Here is an 18,620-nt window from a genome sequence, read left to right as displayed (position 1 = left end):
GAAACGGAGACTGTGAACGTGAGGGACCATGAGTTCGCACTGCACTGTCCAGAGCCTCATGCTTTGTGGGACATCATGTATAATATATTCCACAGTAATGTTGGTTTAAGTTTATATTTCAAAAAAGAATTAGCTATTTATTCCTTCCTGTCTCTTTGGACTCATGAGACACACTGACCAATTTCAAATGAAAGCTACAGCTCAATTCTGCTAGGCTGGATTCCTTGCCAGGCATAGATAGAAAATTAACTCATGTTTTTCTTTCCCTGGAAAATAACTTTTTTTTTTTTTTTTCTGGTACCAGAGATTGAACTCCAGTGCTTGTGCTTGGGAGGCAGCCAGCGGCACCACTGAGCTAAATCCCTGGCCCTTGGAAAATAAAATTTATTCTTGATTTTCTTAATCAATTTTTTTCCAATCATTAAAAGAAGATCTACTTCAAGTTGAGAAATTCTCAACTACAAGTCTGAAGACTAAGAGTCGTCTTCAGTGCCTCTCCCCTCAAAATTGCAACACAAATCTTGAATAAGTGAAATGATTTCACCTATGTTGCATGCTGTTGTAGGTAAATCTTTAGAATCTCCAAAACAGAAACCAAGGTGTCACCTGTTATAAGGAAACCAAAGAAAGTCTTCTGCCCTGAAAATGGAACCTGGTTGTCTCTTACCTGGCTGACACTGATGACACCTTCTTCCCTGGCGGTTGGGCAAACATGGGCACTGGCCCCTGACCGGCTCACACGTGGTCCCAGGTAACGTCCCCAGGGAGTCACAGTCACAGGTCCAGCAGCCCCGAAAACTGCCCACGGTCACACTGTACCTGTGAGGCTCACACTGACTGCAGAGCCGGCCTGTCACCCCCGATTTGCAAGGACATTGTCCTGTCGCTTTGTCACACACCGAAGAGCCGCTAACTGTCCCGGATGTATCACAGTCACAGGGCAGACAGCGGAACGAGTCGTTCTGAGGCAGGTAGAAGTAACCCTCCAAACAGTCCTTGCACTGTCTGCCTCCAAAGCTGGGCTTGCAGGCGCACTGTCCTGTCTCAGCGTCGCAGACAGTCCCGGGGACTGAGCCAGCGGCGTCGCACGCACAGGCCTTGCAGCCGGTAGCTCCCAGCCCATAGTAGTTTTCTCTGCATGTGTCACACCGCAGGCCTCGGGCCCCGTCCTTGCAGTCACACTGGCCAGAGAAGGGATCGCAGACTTTGTTCACGGAGCCTTGCAGGTTGCACTGGCAGGGTTCACATCCATCCCCATTGAGACTTCGGAGAAATTTGAATCCGAAATTGCAGCGATCACATTTAAGCCCTGAGAAAAAAACGATGGTTAAAAAGATGAGAATGGGAACCTATTTCCATTCCAAATAGCTGAGGCACACGCAGTGACACGGCGCACATTTAATGCAGCCACAAATTATCAAGTGTTTCCTCACAGGAAGCACCACAGCAGGCGAATCCCCGAAATACTGGGGCAAGGCTCAGTTTACCTTTTATTCCCAAGCTGCACAATGCGCTCCAACAAATTTAGTTATCTGTTACTTAATACAAAAAATACATAATGCAAATGCCATTCCTATTACACAACCAGTGGCTCTTTCCCTTTTTCACAGATACTGAAATTATTTTAACAAAATACGGTTATTTAAAAGTGTAGCATTGCAGGTTGTTAGTTACTTTCCTAGAAATCAGAATCCCTTAAAAATATTTAATAAAATGTTAGGCTGGCTACAAAGTTTCAGTTAGATGGGATAAATAAGTTTTAGAAATCCATTACACGTCATGGTGACTGTAGGTAAAAATGATACATTGTATACTTGAAAGCTGATGAGATTTTATCTTTAAAAATAAGTTTATGATATGACAAATGATTGTTTTTCATTAATCATTTATACATATACACATTGTGTTGTATACAGTTTTTATTAATTATATCTTAATAAATCTGGGGAGAATGAACAAAATAAAATACTATGTTAACTATTTTTGAGCCAAGCGTGGTGGCTCACGCCTGTAATCCCAGCACTTGGGAGGCTGAGGCAGGAGGATTGCTGTGAGTTCAAGACCAGCCTGAGCTACATAGTGAGTTCCAGGTCAGTCTCACTACACAGTGAGACCCTGTCTCAAAAAAAAAGTTAACTATTTTTGTAACAAGAATATATACCTTTACTTCTGAATATCTCGCATTAAAATAGTTGACATAAATAAAACTGATCTAGAGCAATTTTTAAGCTTTGTATGCTCCTATATATTATCATTTTCAATCAATATAAATTATGCTCTCCTTGGCTCATAAAGCAATCAGATTGCTTGTTGTATTGTGGGATTCAGAATATACCTCCTTAAATGCTAAGTCGATTCTGTTTTTTATGCTAGCTCTGTTTTGAAAAGTACAGCCATATGTTTTACAAACAGAGAAAATGTTTGAAGTTAAATCTCTGACCACTTAGGTTAATCAGAAAAAGGGTGTAACAAGGCCAAGGGACAGACAAAAACTGACACTGTGAATCTTCAGATGCAAAATAGGTCCTGTGGTCTGTACATATCCACGAATTTAAATAACTGTGTAGAGTTGAATCAACAAAAACGTTTATTTCAAGCTATAATTGCAATAAAAATTAGTTCTAAAATAAGAATCAAAAGCATACTTAGGAACTCAAGTAGAAAAAGTATCCCTGAGCTGGGAGAGAATGCATAACATGTGGATAAAAATGCAAGAACTCCAAAGGAAGGCAAGTTCTTTAACAGTGATGAATGAGTCACCTAAGGCATATCATTTAATTTCAATAAGGAAAATAAAAAAGGACCACTATTGCTGCAAATTTTAAAAATAACTGTATTGTTAACAAGAATTATGACTCATTTTGAACTATTAAAATTGGTCTACATGGATTCATATCATATCGGTTTTAAAAATATGCGCAGTGCTTATTTGAATATGCCATACATATCCCTGACAGGTAATCTATTCCTAACGATACGCAGGAAGGCCTACAGGGCATCGCACTCGGTGTTAACAAGTTAGCACAGGCGACTCAGCACACTTGGCATTTAATTCACATTCTTCTCCCTTTTTATTCTAGATGAACGACCTACTTTACTAAAATTATTGGTGCTAATGTATTTTACTGGTGATGGAATCATTAGTAAGATTTAACAGTTTTGTTAACTCTAACAGTTTGCTTTCTGAAGCATGCACAACATGCCCTTGCATTTTCCAAGTTTGGGGATTTTTTTTTATGCATTATGATGGTGATAGTGAGTAAAGTCACTTGCTAATTCTATTAGAAAAAAAAATATATATATACACACACAGATGTCAAGTTTTTGTTTTTATTAAAAATACTACATGTGCCAAAATAACTCTAGCTATAATAGTCTATAATATTTAATGATGATTTGGTCTTTATAAAATATATGTTTAGGTTTTCCTGTAGAAAACTTAACTGTAACAGCCAATAAAATAGACAGTAGGCAGGGTGGTCACAATCAATTTAAGCCAATTTTGATGTTTCTCCTTCCTCGTGCTCTGTGATCTAACCATCACAGGAGAGTCCACAGAGATTCCCTGACCTTTAACTTCTCTTTTCACATCTTGAGCACCGTATAGTTTGAATTCAAAGGTCCTAGAGGTCATTCTGTGGCATCTGCCACACATGCAAAGATGTGATCTCCTTACAAGTTGTTTATTCCATCTTCCTCAAAAATTAGGGTTTGCAAACATGAGCTGCCTAAGGGCAAATCATGCTACACATTTTGATGCAATCTTTCTTTAATACAGTGGTTGAGCAGTATCATTAGGCCTATCTGTAATGTTCTTTTTCTCAGATCAAGTCAAAATCCTTATCTATCTGACTTGTGAGACATGACTTGTGTATATCTACATATGCAAAAGATAAACAGAGTGACTGATAGTGCAGAAACAGAAATATTATTTAGAGTGATCTGTACATATGCATATAGTATTATGAGAGGGGAGCGGGGAATATATCACTGCCAAGCATTTCTTTATTCTACGGTCAGGTCAATGAGAGAGAAACCCAGGATAACTTGGCATCTTGAATGGCAACAGAAAGGCAGAAGTCCTTTTTCAACTTCCTACAAGAGCCAAGACCTGTTCAGTTACAATACAAGTCTCACCCCGTCAGGAAACCTTCCTCCCTTAATATTCTCATATATCAAAATTTCAAAGTGCAGTATGTACATAGTGTGTTTGAGCACTTGATAAATTTTGTCCTTATGTGGCGGTGGCTCCCCTCAAAAATGTTGGATGTAATAAATTGCTATAATCAAATCTAATTTCTGAAAAATACCTGTGGGGGTAACAAACAAAAAAGCACGTCTTGTATAAAAAAAATGATAAATAACACCAAAGGTAGGTGTTTATTATAATCAGCTTGGTACTGAATTATAAAATTAAAATTATGTGGTTCTTTATAACTAACCCTAGCAATGCACAGGATCTGTAGAATTATGCTGACTTACTTTGCATTTCATAGGAACAGTTCAAAGAAATATAATAGAAAAAAATGGAACGATTTATCACAAAGGACCCTGTGGCACAGAATATTTTTTAAAACTCCATTTATTTTGGCCTATTAAAGAAACTAGCATGGAAATGATTTGCTTAGAACTCATTAAGTGTAAAACATTTTGAAAAAGCACTAATTTTCTAAAAGAAACATCTATGCAGTAAGAAAATTATATTTTTCCATGACTTATTAGTGTGGGACCATGTGAACTAATGCGTCCACAGAATAAAGAAACTTCTAAAGAACTGATTAAACTAAGCTTCAAGGTGTAGTTTGATAGAATTATTAATTGAATCATTGTTAGACACTTAATTTTGTCCAAATTGCTCAGCCCCCCACCCGCAGCCTGTCTTGAGCAAAGACATTTGCTTTACTCTTCAATTAAATCCAACACAGAATTTTATTCCAGATGGTAACAGAGATGTGACTGTGAAGTCCTGCCTCACACATACCAATGACGTTTGCTTTGCACTTGCACTGGCCAGAGTCGGGGTGACAGGTAATGTCTCCATCCACGGTCCCCCAGGCGTTGCAGCCACAGGGCCTGCAGCCAGCAGCATCCGGCTCATGCAGGCCGTAGAACCCAGTGAGGCACCCATTGCACTGCCTGCCAGACACGTGTCTCTTGCAGTGACACTGGCCTCCGACCTGGGGAAGAGACGGCATTTTGTAGGATGATGAACGTATCTATTCTTAGATCATTTGCTCATTAGGTACGAGACGAGGAAGGAGAGAAGAAAAAAGAACTTGAAATGTTAAATAGACAAGAAGGTAATAGGTTTTTTTTTTTTTTTTTTTTTTTTTTTGCCTGACAAAAAACAGGAAGCTTCTGCAGAGTGAAAATTTAGAACTGAATGAAAATAAACTCATGGAGGTCAGCAGTGTGTGAATAAAAGGGACATGGAGAATTAAGCACTGGGCACTATATAAAGAAATCAAAATAGAGACGCGCGGAACCTGAAAATAGAAGAGAGACAGCAGTTAATTCAGCCTTTACAATCCCGCTGCTCTGAGGCGTCCCTCTAGTTTGCTGTCTTGTCCCAACCCTGCCTCATCTGTGGCAGGCGGTTAAATTGAGGAATTCTTTAGAATGGTGCAGTCCCATCTGGGTCTTAGTAATATCTAAAGTTCTTTGTTAACAAGCATTTATTTAAGCCAACGGATGCTGACCTTGATACTTTTTTATGCAATTTCCACTTTAGGACTATTTTAGAATAGTTCTTACTTATAGCATTGTTTCACATTACATATATTTTGCTAACTTGTAGTAAGTAATACAAACATTAATTGTCTTAGAGTCCTTTTAAGAACAGTAGATGAAACATTCGATAGTTTTCCCTTTAAGCTGCTGTTCTGAGAAGAATGAAAGCACAAAATACTCAGCAGAGATCTACAGTCTACACAGATAATATTATGTTGTATTAAACTCTTCATAAAAGGCCCTGTGTATGAACTGTGAGATCAACATGAGAAGTTTCCTTATAATGCAGGACTTTAACCCGGAAATGGGGATACAGGCATCAAATCTCATGTGCACTCACGGCGTTGGCCCCGATTCCCTTTCACTGGGAAGCAATCCAGCTCCACATGCGAGGCAGGATTATCCTAGAGGGACACAGCCTACGCACGGGAAGACATGGGTGAATTTAGGATTAATTCAAGGGTATTAAAAGTCTCACGAGGTTAGCATTTGGTTACAAATATCTGGGGAAGAGCTTTCAAATTAAAGACAAAAGAAAAAGCCTGCCACTGCCTCATTTTTCCTATCTGAGAAATACGGACTCAGTAGAATCATTATCTAAGGATAAAATAAGGCAACAGATGTGAAAAGAAAGAGTTTTAAATGCACCACATGTAAAAAGTGCCAATGGGCCTCACTATCCAAGACCTGACAGCACAGGAGGCCCAGCAGGCTCTTGGAAGCAGCTCCTTGTGCCTCCTGGGCTCCGCTCCGTTCCCAGCACACTCACCCCTCGCCGTTCACATGGAGCCGGGCATCACCTGCCTTTCCCTGAAAATGTGCATGGCATTGGTGGGGGCCTCTGGTCACATACTCACACCACTTCCGGTTCGTCAAACACTCCCCACATGTAAAATAAATGCATTCCATGCCCAAACCTTGTCTTTTACATAGTATTCAATTCTTCTTTAATGCATTTCCTGTCTATGTGGAAATCTGCACCTTAGTAAGACTGCCTCTCACCCTAAGTCCGCTCTGCTGAAGGATAAAAGTTCTCCTTATGTGTGTGAAACTTTGGCATGGATTAGTGCTGCTTCCGTTCCGGAATCCCTGCCTCCTGAGAGCACTGCCCTGCGTCAGTGTGACCTGTGCCGCCAGGTGAAGAGGAGGAATGAAGATGTGCTGGGTGCTCGCATCAGCCTCCACCAGCCTGCGGTCACTGTGCACTGCAAACTTGCAGCCAAAGTTAACAAAATGTGGACTTATTAAGAGAAGGCTACTGGAATTTTTTTGCCTATGTAATTTTGTTTTTCTCCTTCCCCTTATATCGGTGGTCACTTTGTATATTTTGCAGCTCGACTGTTTGGTACATAAAAGCCAAGAATTGGTGCAGTTCTATGGATGAAATGACTCCTGAGACACCTTTTGTGATGTGAAATTGCTTTCTTGATCCTAAGTAATACTGCTTATCTGTCAGAGAGAGAGAGAGAGAGAGAACTTTCTCTGTACTGTTTTCTGAGACAAGGTCTCACTGGATTCCAGGCCGGGCTCAACTTTGTAGCTAAGGCCAGCCTCAACTTTGTGACCCTCCTGACTTGGCTTTGACTGGTGTCAGAATTACAGGCGTGTACCACTGTGCTTGGTTTAAAATTTATATTTTATGATAACAACAAAGTCATTCCAGTTGTCCTATGATCAGTGCCATTTTTTCATTCTTTTAGCCTGTATCTTCTATTTGCAATGTATTGCCTTTCAGCAGAATGTAGGCAATTTTAAGGCCATATGTCTTACATCTCATCCTTCGTTCTTTGACTTTTAAGTAGGGTATTTAGAATATGTAACTTTAAGGTGTTAACTGATAAGATTAGGTTTAAACATATCATCTCACAATTTTCTATTTATCTATTTTAGATCCTTTTATCTTTTTCACCTGCTTTTGGATTATTTGATATCTGTGTGGGAGTCCATTTTATCTCCTTGTTGGCTTTCTGGGTACAGCTTTTTGTTTTATTACTAGCTAAGTGGCCTCTTGTACATATTATCCATCTCCTTCCAGAATGATACTCTATACCATATCCTTCATATGTACTGTAAGAATCTTACAATAATATATTTCCTTTTCTACCCTCAAAAGTATTTTGCAATCATTACCATATATTTAACTATGTTGTAAAACCTTTACTATGGTGGGATTTTTGTTCAAACTGTCAATATATATTTAAGGAGAATTAAATGATCAGAAAAAAATCATATGTATTTGTTAATGTCATTATTATTTTTGGACCTCTTTGAGTATGTTTACATATCCACCCGGTATCATTTCACCTCTTCCTGTGGGATTTATTTTAAATGTTTCTTATAGGGTTGGTTTGTGAGAAACTCTTTTATGTTTTTAAAAAGTATTTCACCTTCATCCCAGAAGGACATTTTTACTGGGTGTAGAATTGTATATGTACCATTTATTTGCTTTCTGTATTCTGAGAATGTTGCTTCATTGTCTTCTTATCTTCATTGTTTCTGATGGAAGTCTGTTGTCACTCTTTGGGTTCTTCCTCTGTATATCCTGTGTGTTGTTCATTTTGCTGCTCTTATATCTTTATCATTAAGACAAATTAATCATAGTTTGAATGCTTCAATTATAACATGCCTATTTGTAACTTTCTGTATATTTCATGTTCTTTGCCTCTCTCTAGATTCTTAGGTTTGTGGCTTCATCATTTTCATATTTAACTCTTGGAAGTTTGCACCCATTTAAAAAATTGTTTTTCCTGTTCTCATATCATCCTACTTCTCCTTCAGAGACTCCAGTAAAATGTATATCAAGAGTTTGTGGATTTGGAGATAGATGTTGAAGCAGCTCCTGTCTGGCTTTTTATTTCTGCACTAAAGTAGGAATAAGATCATCATAGCTCCATACTAGGGATGGCTTCTGGGGAAAATGCGAATGAATGAAACAGCTCTCTCTTAAAAAAAAAAATGCCTGAGTTTTTGTTCTGGTATCCAGGTGAGTTACTTGGAGGTAGTTCCTTTGGGTCTTTTTTTTGTTTTGTTTTGTTTTTTGTTTTTTGAGACAGGATCTCACTATGTAGTTGAGACTGACCTGGAACTCACTATGTAGCCCAGGCTGGTCTTGAACTCACAGTGATCCTCTTGCCTCAGCCTCCCGAGTGCTGGGATTACAGGCATGTGACACCATGCATGGCTCCTTTGGGTCTTGTTCTCAAGACTCACTAGATGATGCTACAGTATTATCAGTTGAAAGCTGCTCACCACCAAGCAAGAGCCAATATCCAGTGGGGTCATGAGTTCTCTCCAATTTTGGGGGTGAAAATAGGTGCTATCCTCTTTAGCTTTAATCTTTTCAAGTTGTGTTCCCTCTAGCTCTATGTATGTGCAACCATCAGTATCCAGATGAATATTTAAGGAATATATGTTGCAGATTTCTGAAATTATTTATTGTTCTCCCTTCTCCTCTCTGAAAATGCTAGCTACCTTGGATTCCCAAATCTCTCAGTTCCGTGTCTTCACCTCAGAGAACTCTCTGGGTTCCATGGGAGGTCTCCATTCCTGTGGCATATCCTGGAAATTCTCTTAAGTCAGTAATCTGGGAAAACCATAGGACTTACAGATTTGTTTTCTACCTCCCAGAAGACACTTTTAGCACTACTTGGTGTCCAAGGTCTTGCTAGCAATTGCTTAATATACTGTGTCCATATTTGGTTGTCTCAGGTAGAAGGACAAATCCAATTTACATTGCTCTGTTTCATGGAAAGAGGAAGTCTCAATAAGGTTTTAAAGCCTGACCAAAAAACTATTAATTGAATTTAAGACAAAACTAGAGGATAAAATTCAGAGAAATTCATCAACTACATCAGAGATGCACTGGGGAACATGCATTTGGCTGTTTAATATAAGCTTCAAGCCCTGAGCCCAAATAAGATAAAATGCCAAAAAGGTTGGCAGAGATACCTCTGCTTATTATACTAGGAGATAGAAACTGCATGAGTCGAAACCTCCTGCCATCCTCAGCTGTTCAAGGATTATCTTTTTAAGTACCCAGAATTGGAGCTCTGAACCTTCAATCACACCATCAGCACATTTTCCTAAAGACAAACTCTGAAATGTGGCAGAACTTGTAATGCGTTCAGCAGAAGAACAAGGCACCATGAGATGTCGAGAAGCCTAAAGTTGAACTAAAAATAGGAGGATTGTTTAGAAACATATTGGAAGTTGTGCACGTGGTCTGGAACAAAGGAAGGGAAAATAAAGATTGGTTTTCAGGTCCTAACTTCTCAAACGTCAATTTCAATATATAGTTCCTTCACTCAATAACTGTCAATTAAAATAAGCTTCTGCCCCAGCCTGGGTTACCTAAGATGTTATGGCCAAAAACAGCGAATTTAGCTAGTCAAGCTGCTTCTTAGGTGTGCTGTTAATGAGATAGAAAGACAGTGCCCAAGAAGACAGAAATAAGGGATAGCATTCTCCTTTCTGATAAAGAATTAATCTTGCTAGAAATGGTTTGTTCAGAGATTAATAAAGTGAAGGCAAAATTTATCCATAAGGAAAAGTAGAACAGAAGGAATAAAAGTCTCAAGAAAGTTACTCTTCTGCCCAAGGTAAAAGAGGTAGGCATTGACTAAGTTTGGCCATTGTTAAATATAAATATATACATTTTGGTACATGTGCTCAAAAATACAATGCATAGTAACATTCAGATACAGGGTGTGCCTGTGTTTTTTATCCAGTATCTCACTAATAGAATTATTTTAAGTATAATCTACAAATCTAATGCCATCGATAAAGAAAACAATAGAGAAGAATTAAATTTCAGCAACAATTTCAAAGGCAAGCAAAGGAAAGAACCATAAATAAATATCGAGAACATTCTTCAACTATCACTCCAGGTATCAGCTGAGCTGCAGTCCTAAGAGGACCAATTTTCCCATGCAGAACCTCTGAGAGCTTTCAGATCTGAAGACCGAGATGCTGGGAGAAGGGAGAGGACACAGGCTGAAGTCAGGACAGTGGTTCTCACGGGCTAACCCTGCCTCCAGAGGACACAGGCTTGGAGCCTTACTAGTTGTCATCACTGGGCAAGGGGTTCGGGGGGCAGAGGGTGGGTGCAGGCCAGAGATGCAGCTGAACATCCAGCTCAAAGCCTCTGCAGCGCCCAGGCTGGGAAGCATGGCTTAGAAGGATTCTATAGAGAGTGATTTTCAGCTTGCCTTCCCCACCCGTCCCAGCAAGCAAACTACCTCCGCTTCACAGTGGCATCAAATTATTGGCAAGAAAAATCAAGATCATTCAGCTTGATTCTATTAGCTCATCAAGAACTCAAAGTTGGAGAAGTACTAGGCAGAAATGGGAGGGTTAAACGAAAGTGTACAAACACTCCTTCCCCCAGCCCCCCAGCCCCCATCTCCCACACTGTTTCTGGAAAGCCAAGAGCCAGGCTGATTCTCCACAAAGACTCACCTGGCAGGGAAAAGCTACAAACATAAGATTTCCAGAACTGCCACTGGGCCCTCCAGTCCCTGCTGCTGATAAACGACAGTGAAACTCAAGATGGACACATTTTACCACTGCACTGTGAGCGTTCATCATATGTTTGTGCAAAATCAAAAGCAGGGACCAAAAAGAAGTTGTAAGAGGAAAACACCAATAAAAGCAACACAAATAGAAGAAACCAACCTGTAACAACTAAATATTTGTTACTATAATCCCCAGAAATTAAAAGTCACATTCATTTTAAAATATAAAAAGTCTTAAGAAAGAAACAATCTATGAAGGGAAGAAACCTTGAGTATTAAGTATTAACAATACAGTGGGCAAAATAAAAACATCAAAGATAAAAAAGAGAAATTACCAAGACAGAATTTTCAGAGCTAGAAAAATATTGGGAAGAAATTTTTGAGACATTAGTACAAAGTGAACAGTTTTCAGACATCAAAGCACACTGCAGAAATATTTACTGAGCATTAGCCAATGAATGCAGAAACATTCACATCAAGGTGCCATCTTGCGAAGCATTAAGTTCCAAAAATTAAAAGAAGGTACAAAAATTCCCAGAGCCCAATAAAACAAGCCACACATAACAAAACACGACAGCCTCTATGAAACTGCAGCAACTTGGTCCACTCAGAATATCTTCCCAATTATGAGTGAAACTGTTTCCAATCTAATATTCTGTGTCAAGTCAAACTATACACTATCTGCGAAGAAAAAAAAAATCCATTTTTCCAGATTTGCAAGGGTCCAAAACATTAAACATCTCATCTTGAGAAGCTCCTGACTAACATGGCTTTGGTCAGGAAATCCACGAAGAACATCCGGGATGGAAACTGTGGGACCTGGAACGTGAAGATTCTGAAGAGGACGAGTCCTGGGCTGAGAGCTGAGCAGGTGGCCCACAGAAGTGGTTTATCCCAGGTCAAAAGACAGAGCATTCCCAGAACGCATGGACAGACGTGCTGTGAGGGTGTGCAGATCAAATGTCTACTGGATGTCTCTGCTCACACATCACTTACAGATCCGCACATGCGCACGGCAGAGATGTCAGCATCTGGAGGGGGAATTCGTGACAGCTGGGAAACTCAACAGAAAGAAGCAAAGAAACAGCAAATCTAGAATGCATGAAAGGTTCTCAGTAGTCTTTGGAGACGGGCTCAATGCGGCACACTGCTGAACCGTACAAAGATATTAAGAAAAAAAATCTCCAAGATGCTCTCCTAGGTTTTGGCCTCAGTAACCAGAAGGACAGCACTGTCATAAGCCAGAGAGAAAAAGGTATTAATTAGGTGGAGTAAATTTGCAGGAGAAAAATCAGAACATTTTGGGGGGACACAATAAATTAGAGATATTTGCTAAATGTCAAAGTGTTAATTAGAATGCCTAGGATGAATTCCTTCACATATTGTCAGCGTACAGCCACTACCGGAAGCAAATATCACCAGTCCTATGTGTGTGCAGAGGGGACCCACAGGGGTCTTGTGAAGCACTCCACCTACTAGGGGCCAAGAGGGAGCGAGCGGGCAGCAGAAGATGTAGAAGGAAATGTCTGTGGATTGGGGAGGAAAACCAGGGGAAAGGGAGGGCTGGAAGCTGAGTGAAAAAAGGATGATGAACTCCAATGCTGCTCACCCTCTGGGCGAAATGAAGACCCCGAGCTTGGCTTAGCTCGGGGTAGCTAAGAAGCCAGAAAGCCTTGAGGACCTGCCCCTGAGAAGCTGCAGGGTTCTTCTGCTATGACAGAGAGCTGGAGTTACAGGCTGCACACTTGGGAGCCCCGCGGGTGAGGGCGCACAGCCGGACGGCGGTGGTCACTACTGTATCTGGCTCTCTGCCCCTTCCTGTCGGACACCGCCACACTTTTTAAGTAATGTGAAGCGATCCTTTGCAATAACGTAAATGTAATATAAATGTCTTCTTAAGCTCTATTTGGCTGGTAGTAAAGAAAATCCAATGTCCTTGGGTTGACATGCTCTTACAGAACTCACTAAAAGCCAGTGAGGTAATGTCGATGTTGCCAAACAAAAAGAACTTGAAAACTCAAAAATTTAAGAACAGGAGGTTGCCTCAGAAATTAAATTGAATTGAGAGTATTCTGTCTGAATAGAAAAGAAACATGAACAAGGGCGGAAAACAAAATTGTTTAGCCAATGAGTACATTTTTCAGAATACTCCTTTCCTTCGTAGTGAAAGTCGCAGCCCTCTTTCGGGAGCTCTTTAATTCTCCCTTCGGCTCATTCACTAACTGGCCCTCACACACCCGACCCCCGCCACTCGGAAGGCACCTGTGAGTCTTCTGGCGCCTCACTGAGTCCTCCCAGCTTCTCCCCTTCCTTCACATTGCCGTCAGATAATCTGCCCAGAGCCCCAGCCCATCAATACGCTGCCAGCAACTCGCTTTCTGTCCTGCCTGGTTGTGACAACAATGCGGGCCTGACAGTCCCAAGGGGAGGAGCTGAGACCGGAACACCTCAAGCGCAGAGAAGAGGATGTGCTTTCTGTAAAAATCAAAACGAGTCATAATAAAGTAGTAGTAAAACTTGTTTACAACTGCCACGTGCCAAACTGCTCAATACGCTGGGGATAACAGAGGGCTCCTTATGCAGGTGGCTGCTCCAACTGCCTTCCGCTCTACTCAGAATCAGTGGCACCCGACTGCAAATCAGCCGTCCAGACCTTGCGGTGTCATCTCAGGAGTCTCCCCAGGCCCTCAGTGGGGACCCTGCAGTTTCTGCACTTAACTGGGCTGGTTAAATGCTGCCCTGGGGTTGATCTTGCAGCTTCAACTGTACAGCAAACACGCTGTTCTTAGAGAGATAACGCAGCAGCCCCGAGTGGCTTTGTGGAGGAGAAAAGCGGTAACATGGAACAAATCGAACACTTCCACGGCAACCTGTATTTCCACTACCCACACGGAACCATGTTTCCTGCAAACAGCAATGGCTTTACTTCCTCCTTCAAACTCGTGAATTTTACTCCTTCGTTTTCCTCTACGTCAGACCTACCTTACAATTTCTCGTAAAAACCCTTCCTTTGTCCTTGACCCTAGGGGGAGATGTTCAACGTTGACTATGGAGTATGTTACGAGTTCTGCATTCTTTGCAGGTGCTCGTTTCAGTTGGAATTTCTCTCCTGTTTTTTGCAATTATCAAGGGGTATTTATCACAAAAGTATTTGGAATTTTGCTCCAAGCTTTTCAGCATCTACTGAGATGATGACCTGGGATATCTCCATAATTCTGTACTTGTGGCTTTATTACATGAGTTGACTTTTGATTGATTTTCAAACAGGGAAATAACTTTGCCTTCCAAAGATAAATGCCAATCAGCCATGATGCTGCACCCTGGTACCCACCAAGGATCTGCTCCACTCACTGTTGTGAGAGACTTTACAGCTCGGGGCAGCTGGAATTTCTACACAGGATTTGCTCTTCATGCTGTCAGGTTGCAGGATGACAAGTGAGGGACTTCACAAAAAGCAGGGCAGTATGGGCTCCTTCTCCTCTGAGTTTTCTGAAAGACTTTATGTGAGATGTATGGCTGTGTTACTGGGAAACCCACCCTCAAAATCCACTGCGTTTGAAGTTTTCCTTGTTGATAGGTTCTTGATTATAAACTCGATGTCTTTAATCCATATGGAGCTCTTAGGGTTTCCTATTTCCTCTTAGGTTTGCATTGGTGCTCTGTGTGTGTCATCTGTTTTGTGTTAAGCTTCACATCTTATTCTGGATGTCAAATGTATTTGCAGTTGTTTGATATTGTGTTATTACCCTTTAGCAGTTTGTTGTATGTGTACAATGATGACCCTTTTAAAATTGTCTGACATTGGTAATTTGTGTTTTCTCTCCTTTTATTAACCACTTCATCAATTTTATTAATCCTTTCAAAGAATCAATTATCGAGTGTATTCATTTTCAGTACTGTTGGTCCGATTCCTTCTTTACTAAATTTTTAATTCTCTCCTTGCTTCTACTTATTTTGCATTTAGTTTGCTCTTTTTCTTTCCTGTCTTTGGTAGTCTGCTCAGATAGCAGCCTCTTGGATGCCTGGCCACTGCTGTAGTCATTTTCCTATCCATTCCCTTCTCCCTCCAGGTCTGTAACAGACTCAAACTCCTGGGAGACATCTGAGGCTGGGGCAGGCGTAGGATGTGTGATGTCAGTTTGTCGAATGCTGTAGTGAATAGGAGAGCAGTGGAGGAAAGGATGCATGATGCATGGTGAACTGGGTTGGCAAAGGAAGAAACGGAAGCCAAAACATTGGAGGACAAACCATAAAAGTGCTTGGTTTTGCCGTTTTTCCTTGTATCATACACATCAGTTTCAGTTTCCATTAGGGAGGAAAAGTCAAAAGAGACTCCAGAAAAATCAGACCATGTTGTGTCAGTTTTTTCTTATACAGTAGCAATACCCGATACTTCGTACTTAATGAGGGCGGGAGACAAGGGCACAGCATCAGCACGGCTTGGCTCTAGAGTGGGCAGCCGTCATTGCAGTGGTGCGGTGTGGCCAGGCAGGAGGACAGGGCCCAGGCAGGGACCAGGGATGACTCCCACGGGGCTCTAGCTCTTAAAGGAGCTACCATTCCTAAGGCTGCCTCCCTGGCACCACACTTCTTTGGCAGAAGAGTCAAACCCTGTCCGAAACACAACAAACTGTTGCATGTATGATGACAGCATTCTTAGGGCTCCACAAATTCCAGCCTGCAAGCATGGAACTACACAGAACCCCAATAAAAATCATGAATGAAACTGATAACAAAACCAGATAAGCCCTCAGAGAGAAGCCGGTGGGTGGGAACAAACCACCAACAGCGCCCGCCTGGTACCAGTGCCCAATGGGAGAGGCAGACAGAAGCAAAACGGGGTCTTGCTTTAGAAAATTTACAGAGGGGAAGGCACCGTGCTTTGGGCCAATTTGAAGACGGGCGCTGGAACCAGGAGGGGTTTGTTGGTCCAGTAGCAAGGGATTGGAGGATTCTATAGCAGGAACTGAGTGTATCAGAGTGGTCAGGTCTGCACACACGCACACAACTGCCTACTAGGACAATGTCCACTCTGGGCAAAAACCACTGAGAAGGGTGCATAGAATATTCGGCTATAGAAATTCTGAAGTTAGGGTGTGTTGGTTATTGCAACCAAAAACTCTAACTCCAATAGAAATTCCATTTGGCCCATCTCTTCCCCGTCTAGGCATCTTCCCAAAAGAGTTAAAGTCACCACATCACAATGATCCATGCACACCCATTGACAGCAGCACAACTCATAAAAGCTAAATCTTGGAAATGGCCTGTGTGCCCATCAACAGATGAGTGGTTTAAAAAAATGTGGTATTCATACACAAAGGGGTACGACACTGCCATAAAGAGGGATAAACTTGAAGCATTCATAGGTAAAGGGATGCACCTCAAGACCGTAATATTAAGTGAAATAAATAAGACACACAAGCTTAAATATTGCATGCTTTCTCTCATGAGAGAAATCCAAAAGTGTAAATAAATAGAACCATATAAGATGGATAATAGGAATTCGGGAGTTCTTTTTCAAATGGTAACAGGAACAAGAGATGGGGGGGTAGGGAAGGGAAAAAGGACACCAAAAAAAAAAAAAAGAAGAAGAATTGAAAAAAGCCTGAAAATAGAGATTTTTGGGATGGGAACGAAACCAAGAATTGGAGGGAGGAGAGAGCGAGGAGGAGGAGATAGCAAAAGTATTAAGACATGTTATAAACACATACAAACTTTCCACAACAAATGCAGTCATTACGGTAACAAGTGGGGATAAAAGTTTAAACCCTCATTTATTTTTAATCAATACTAAGCAATATATTTCAGGGAGATTGGACTTGATAGTTCCTGATGGTTCTTTTTATTCATTTTCTTTACACCTTGACTAGCACAGTGCCTGGTATATTGTAGCATTCAAAATATTTATTAAATGATTACATGTAACACTTAAAAATAATTATAGTTATATGACTGAAATACATTTAGAAGACATTCTCAAGTATTGTGGCAGTTATAAAAACCCCAGTTTCTACTCGCTTTAGGTAAGGAGTTATGTAGGACTCCTAGAATTGCTTTTACCAAAAACTTAGCCCAAATCCTTCTCCTGTCCACAAAAATAGAATAATTCATAGTTTTTGGAACATTTGTCTCTGTGAAGCACATATGGAATTTTAAATCCTGAGAAAACCTTTTCGACATGTACATGTACATTTCATATTTTCACCACGTTTGGGAGTGGAGTCCTTTAATTGTACAAAACCAGATGGCCAGACCTAAAGAAAGCAAGCCCCGGGCTCAGATACTTCTAGTGGGTGTTTAGGAACATTAACACCTGAGAACTCTGGCCTTACACACGAGCTACTTGTTCTGTTGTGCACAGTTCCTAGGCCCACAGACTCACTGTTTCTTCTCCCTGACTCATCCACCTGCTCGCATTCTTGGCAGGTTCCCCACTGAGCATCAAAGAAGCAAAGTCTTCATAAACTATGCCAATTTTGGAATATTTATAACTCCTAAGCAACTGAATATAAGTTCCAGGAATAGAAGGACTTCAGCAATGCTTGCTCCAAAAAAAGCATTTATGAACTATATCATTTGCATCCCTGCCGATGCTTCTAAGGAAAAACTCGTCTATACTTAATTGTTCACATTTTACAGTATTCTCTTCCCTGGTGCTAGCACAGCCCTCAAAGCGGACTCTGAGAATTACATGATTTTCCAGTATAGATGCAATGGTTTCTTGGCTTACGTGTCCCCATAGAGAAGAAAAGTCCACATGAATGTACAGGCCACCTTCCTAAGGTACTCATTCCACTTCAAGAATAAATAAATCTGCAGTGGGTTCTGCCACACATAAATGTCGTGAATGGGAGTACGCCAGGTGAATAATGCACATCATAGTACTTGTTTCCATTTAAGTGTTTTGCCACACCGCTGTTTATCTTCTTGCTCAGCTGTTGAAAATATTCATTTGAGAAGAAAAGCTTCTACGTTGGTGTGAAACCAAGAAGCCTTTCTTTTCCTTTCTACAATGCCTGTCATTTGTCAGGCTGGTGTTTTCATAGCTCCCTTCCCCCTCGGAAACACATTTCTGAGAAAATGCCTTCGCAACTTCTCTGCCATCATCTCTCAGGAGCGTGAAATTTTGAAACATATTCAAATAAAGCTAGACGAAGACCACAATACATTTTGTTCTCAATTTTCTGAGGGTTAAAACAGAAAGAATGTAAAGAGGTTCCCCACATACTTCTGTTCCCAGCAATGTTTACATACTGAAATGTTTTAAGAGGAAGGAATGTAATTATCATCTTTCTAGTTCTCAAGGGGGAATAATTTCATATTGCTTCATTTTCATTCTCATCCTCATCCTCTCCCTCTCCCCCTCCCTCCCCTCCC

General features: G+C 40.9%; 1 protein-coding gene across 1 annotated transcript in view; it reads right to left on the bottom strand.

The window, feature by feature from the left end:
* Nucleotides 1–18,620, bottom strand: part of Ush2a (usherin) — a 678,059-nt gene that overhangs the window by 529,369 nt on the left and 130,070 nt on the right. The window contains exons 11-12 of the mRNA XM_033762039.1: nucleotides 4,982–5,177; nucleotides 668–1,309 (exon numbers count right to left, since the gene is read on the bottom strand). Of these exons, the coding sequence (XP_033617930.1) occupies nucleotides 668–1,309; nucleotides 4,982–5,177 (838 nt within the window). The remainder of the gene's footprint in view (nucleotides 1–667; nucleotides 1,310–4,981; nucleotides 5,178–18,620) is intronic.

The sequence above is a fragment of the Fukomys damarensis genome, unplaced genomic scaffold (assembly GCF_012274545.1).
Source record: "Fukomys damarensis isolate Sample0158 unplaced genomic scaffold, DMR_v1.0_HiC HiC_scaffold_11, whole genome shotgun sequence".
NCBI classification, from domain to species: Eukaryota; Metazoa; Chordata; class Mammalia; order Rodentia; family Bathyergidae; genus Fukomys; species Fukomys damarensis.
The sequence above is the reverse complement of the archived record's forward strand: the minus strand, read 5'-3'. Positions and strand labels throughout refer to the sequence as shown.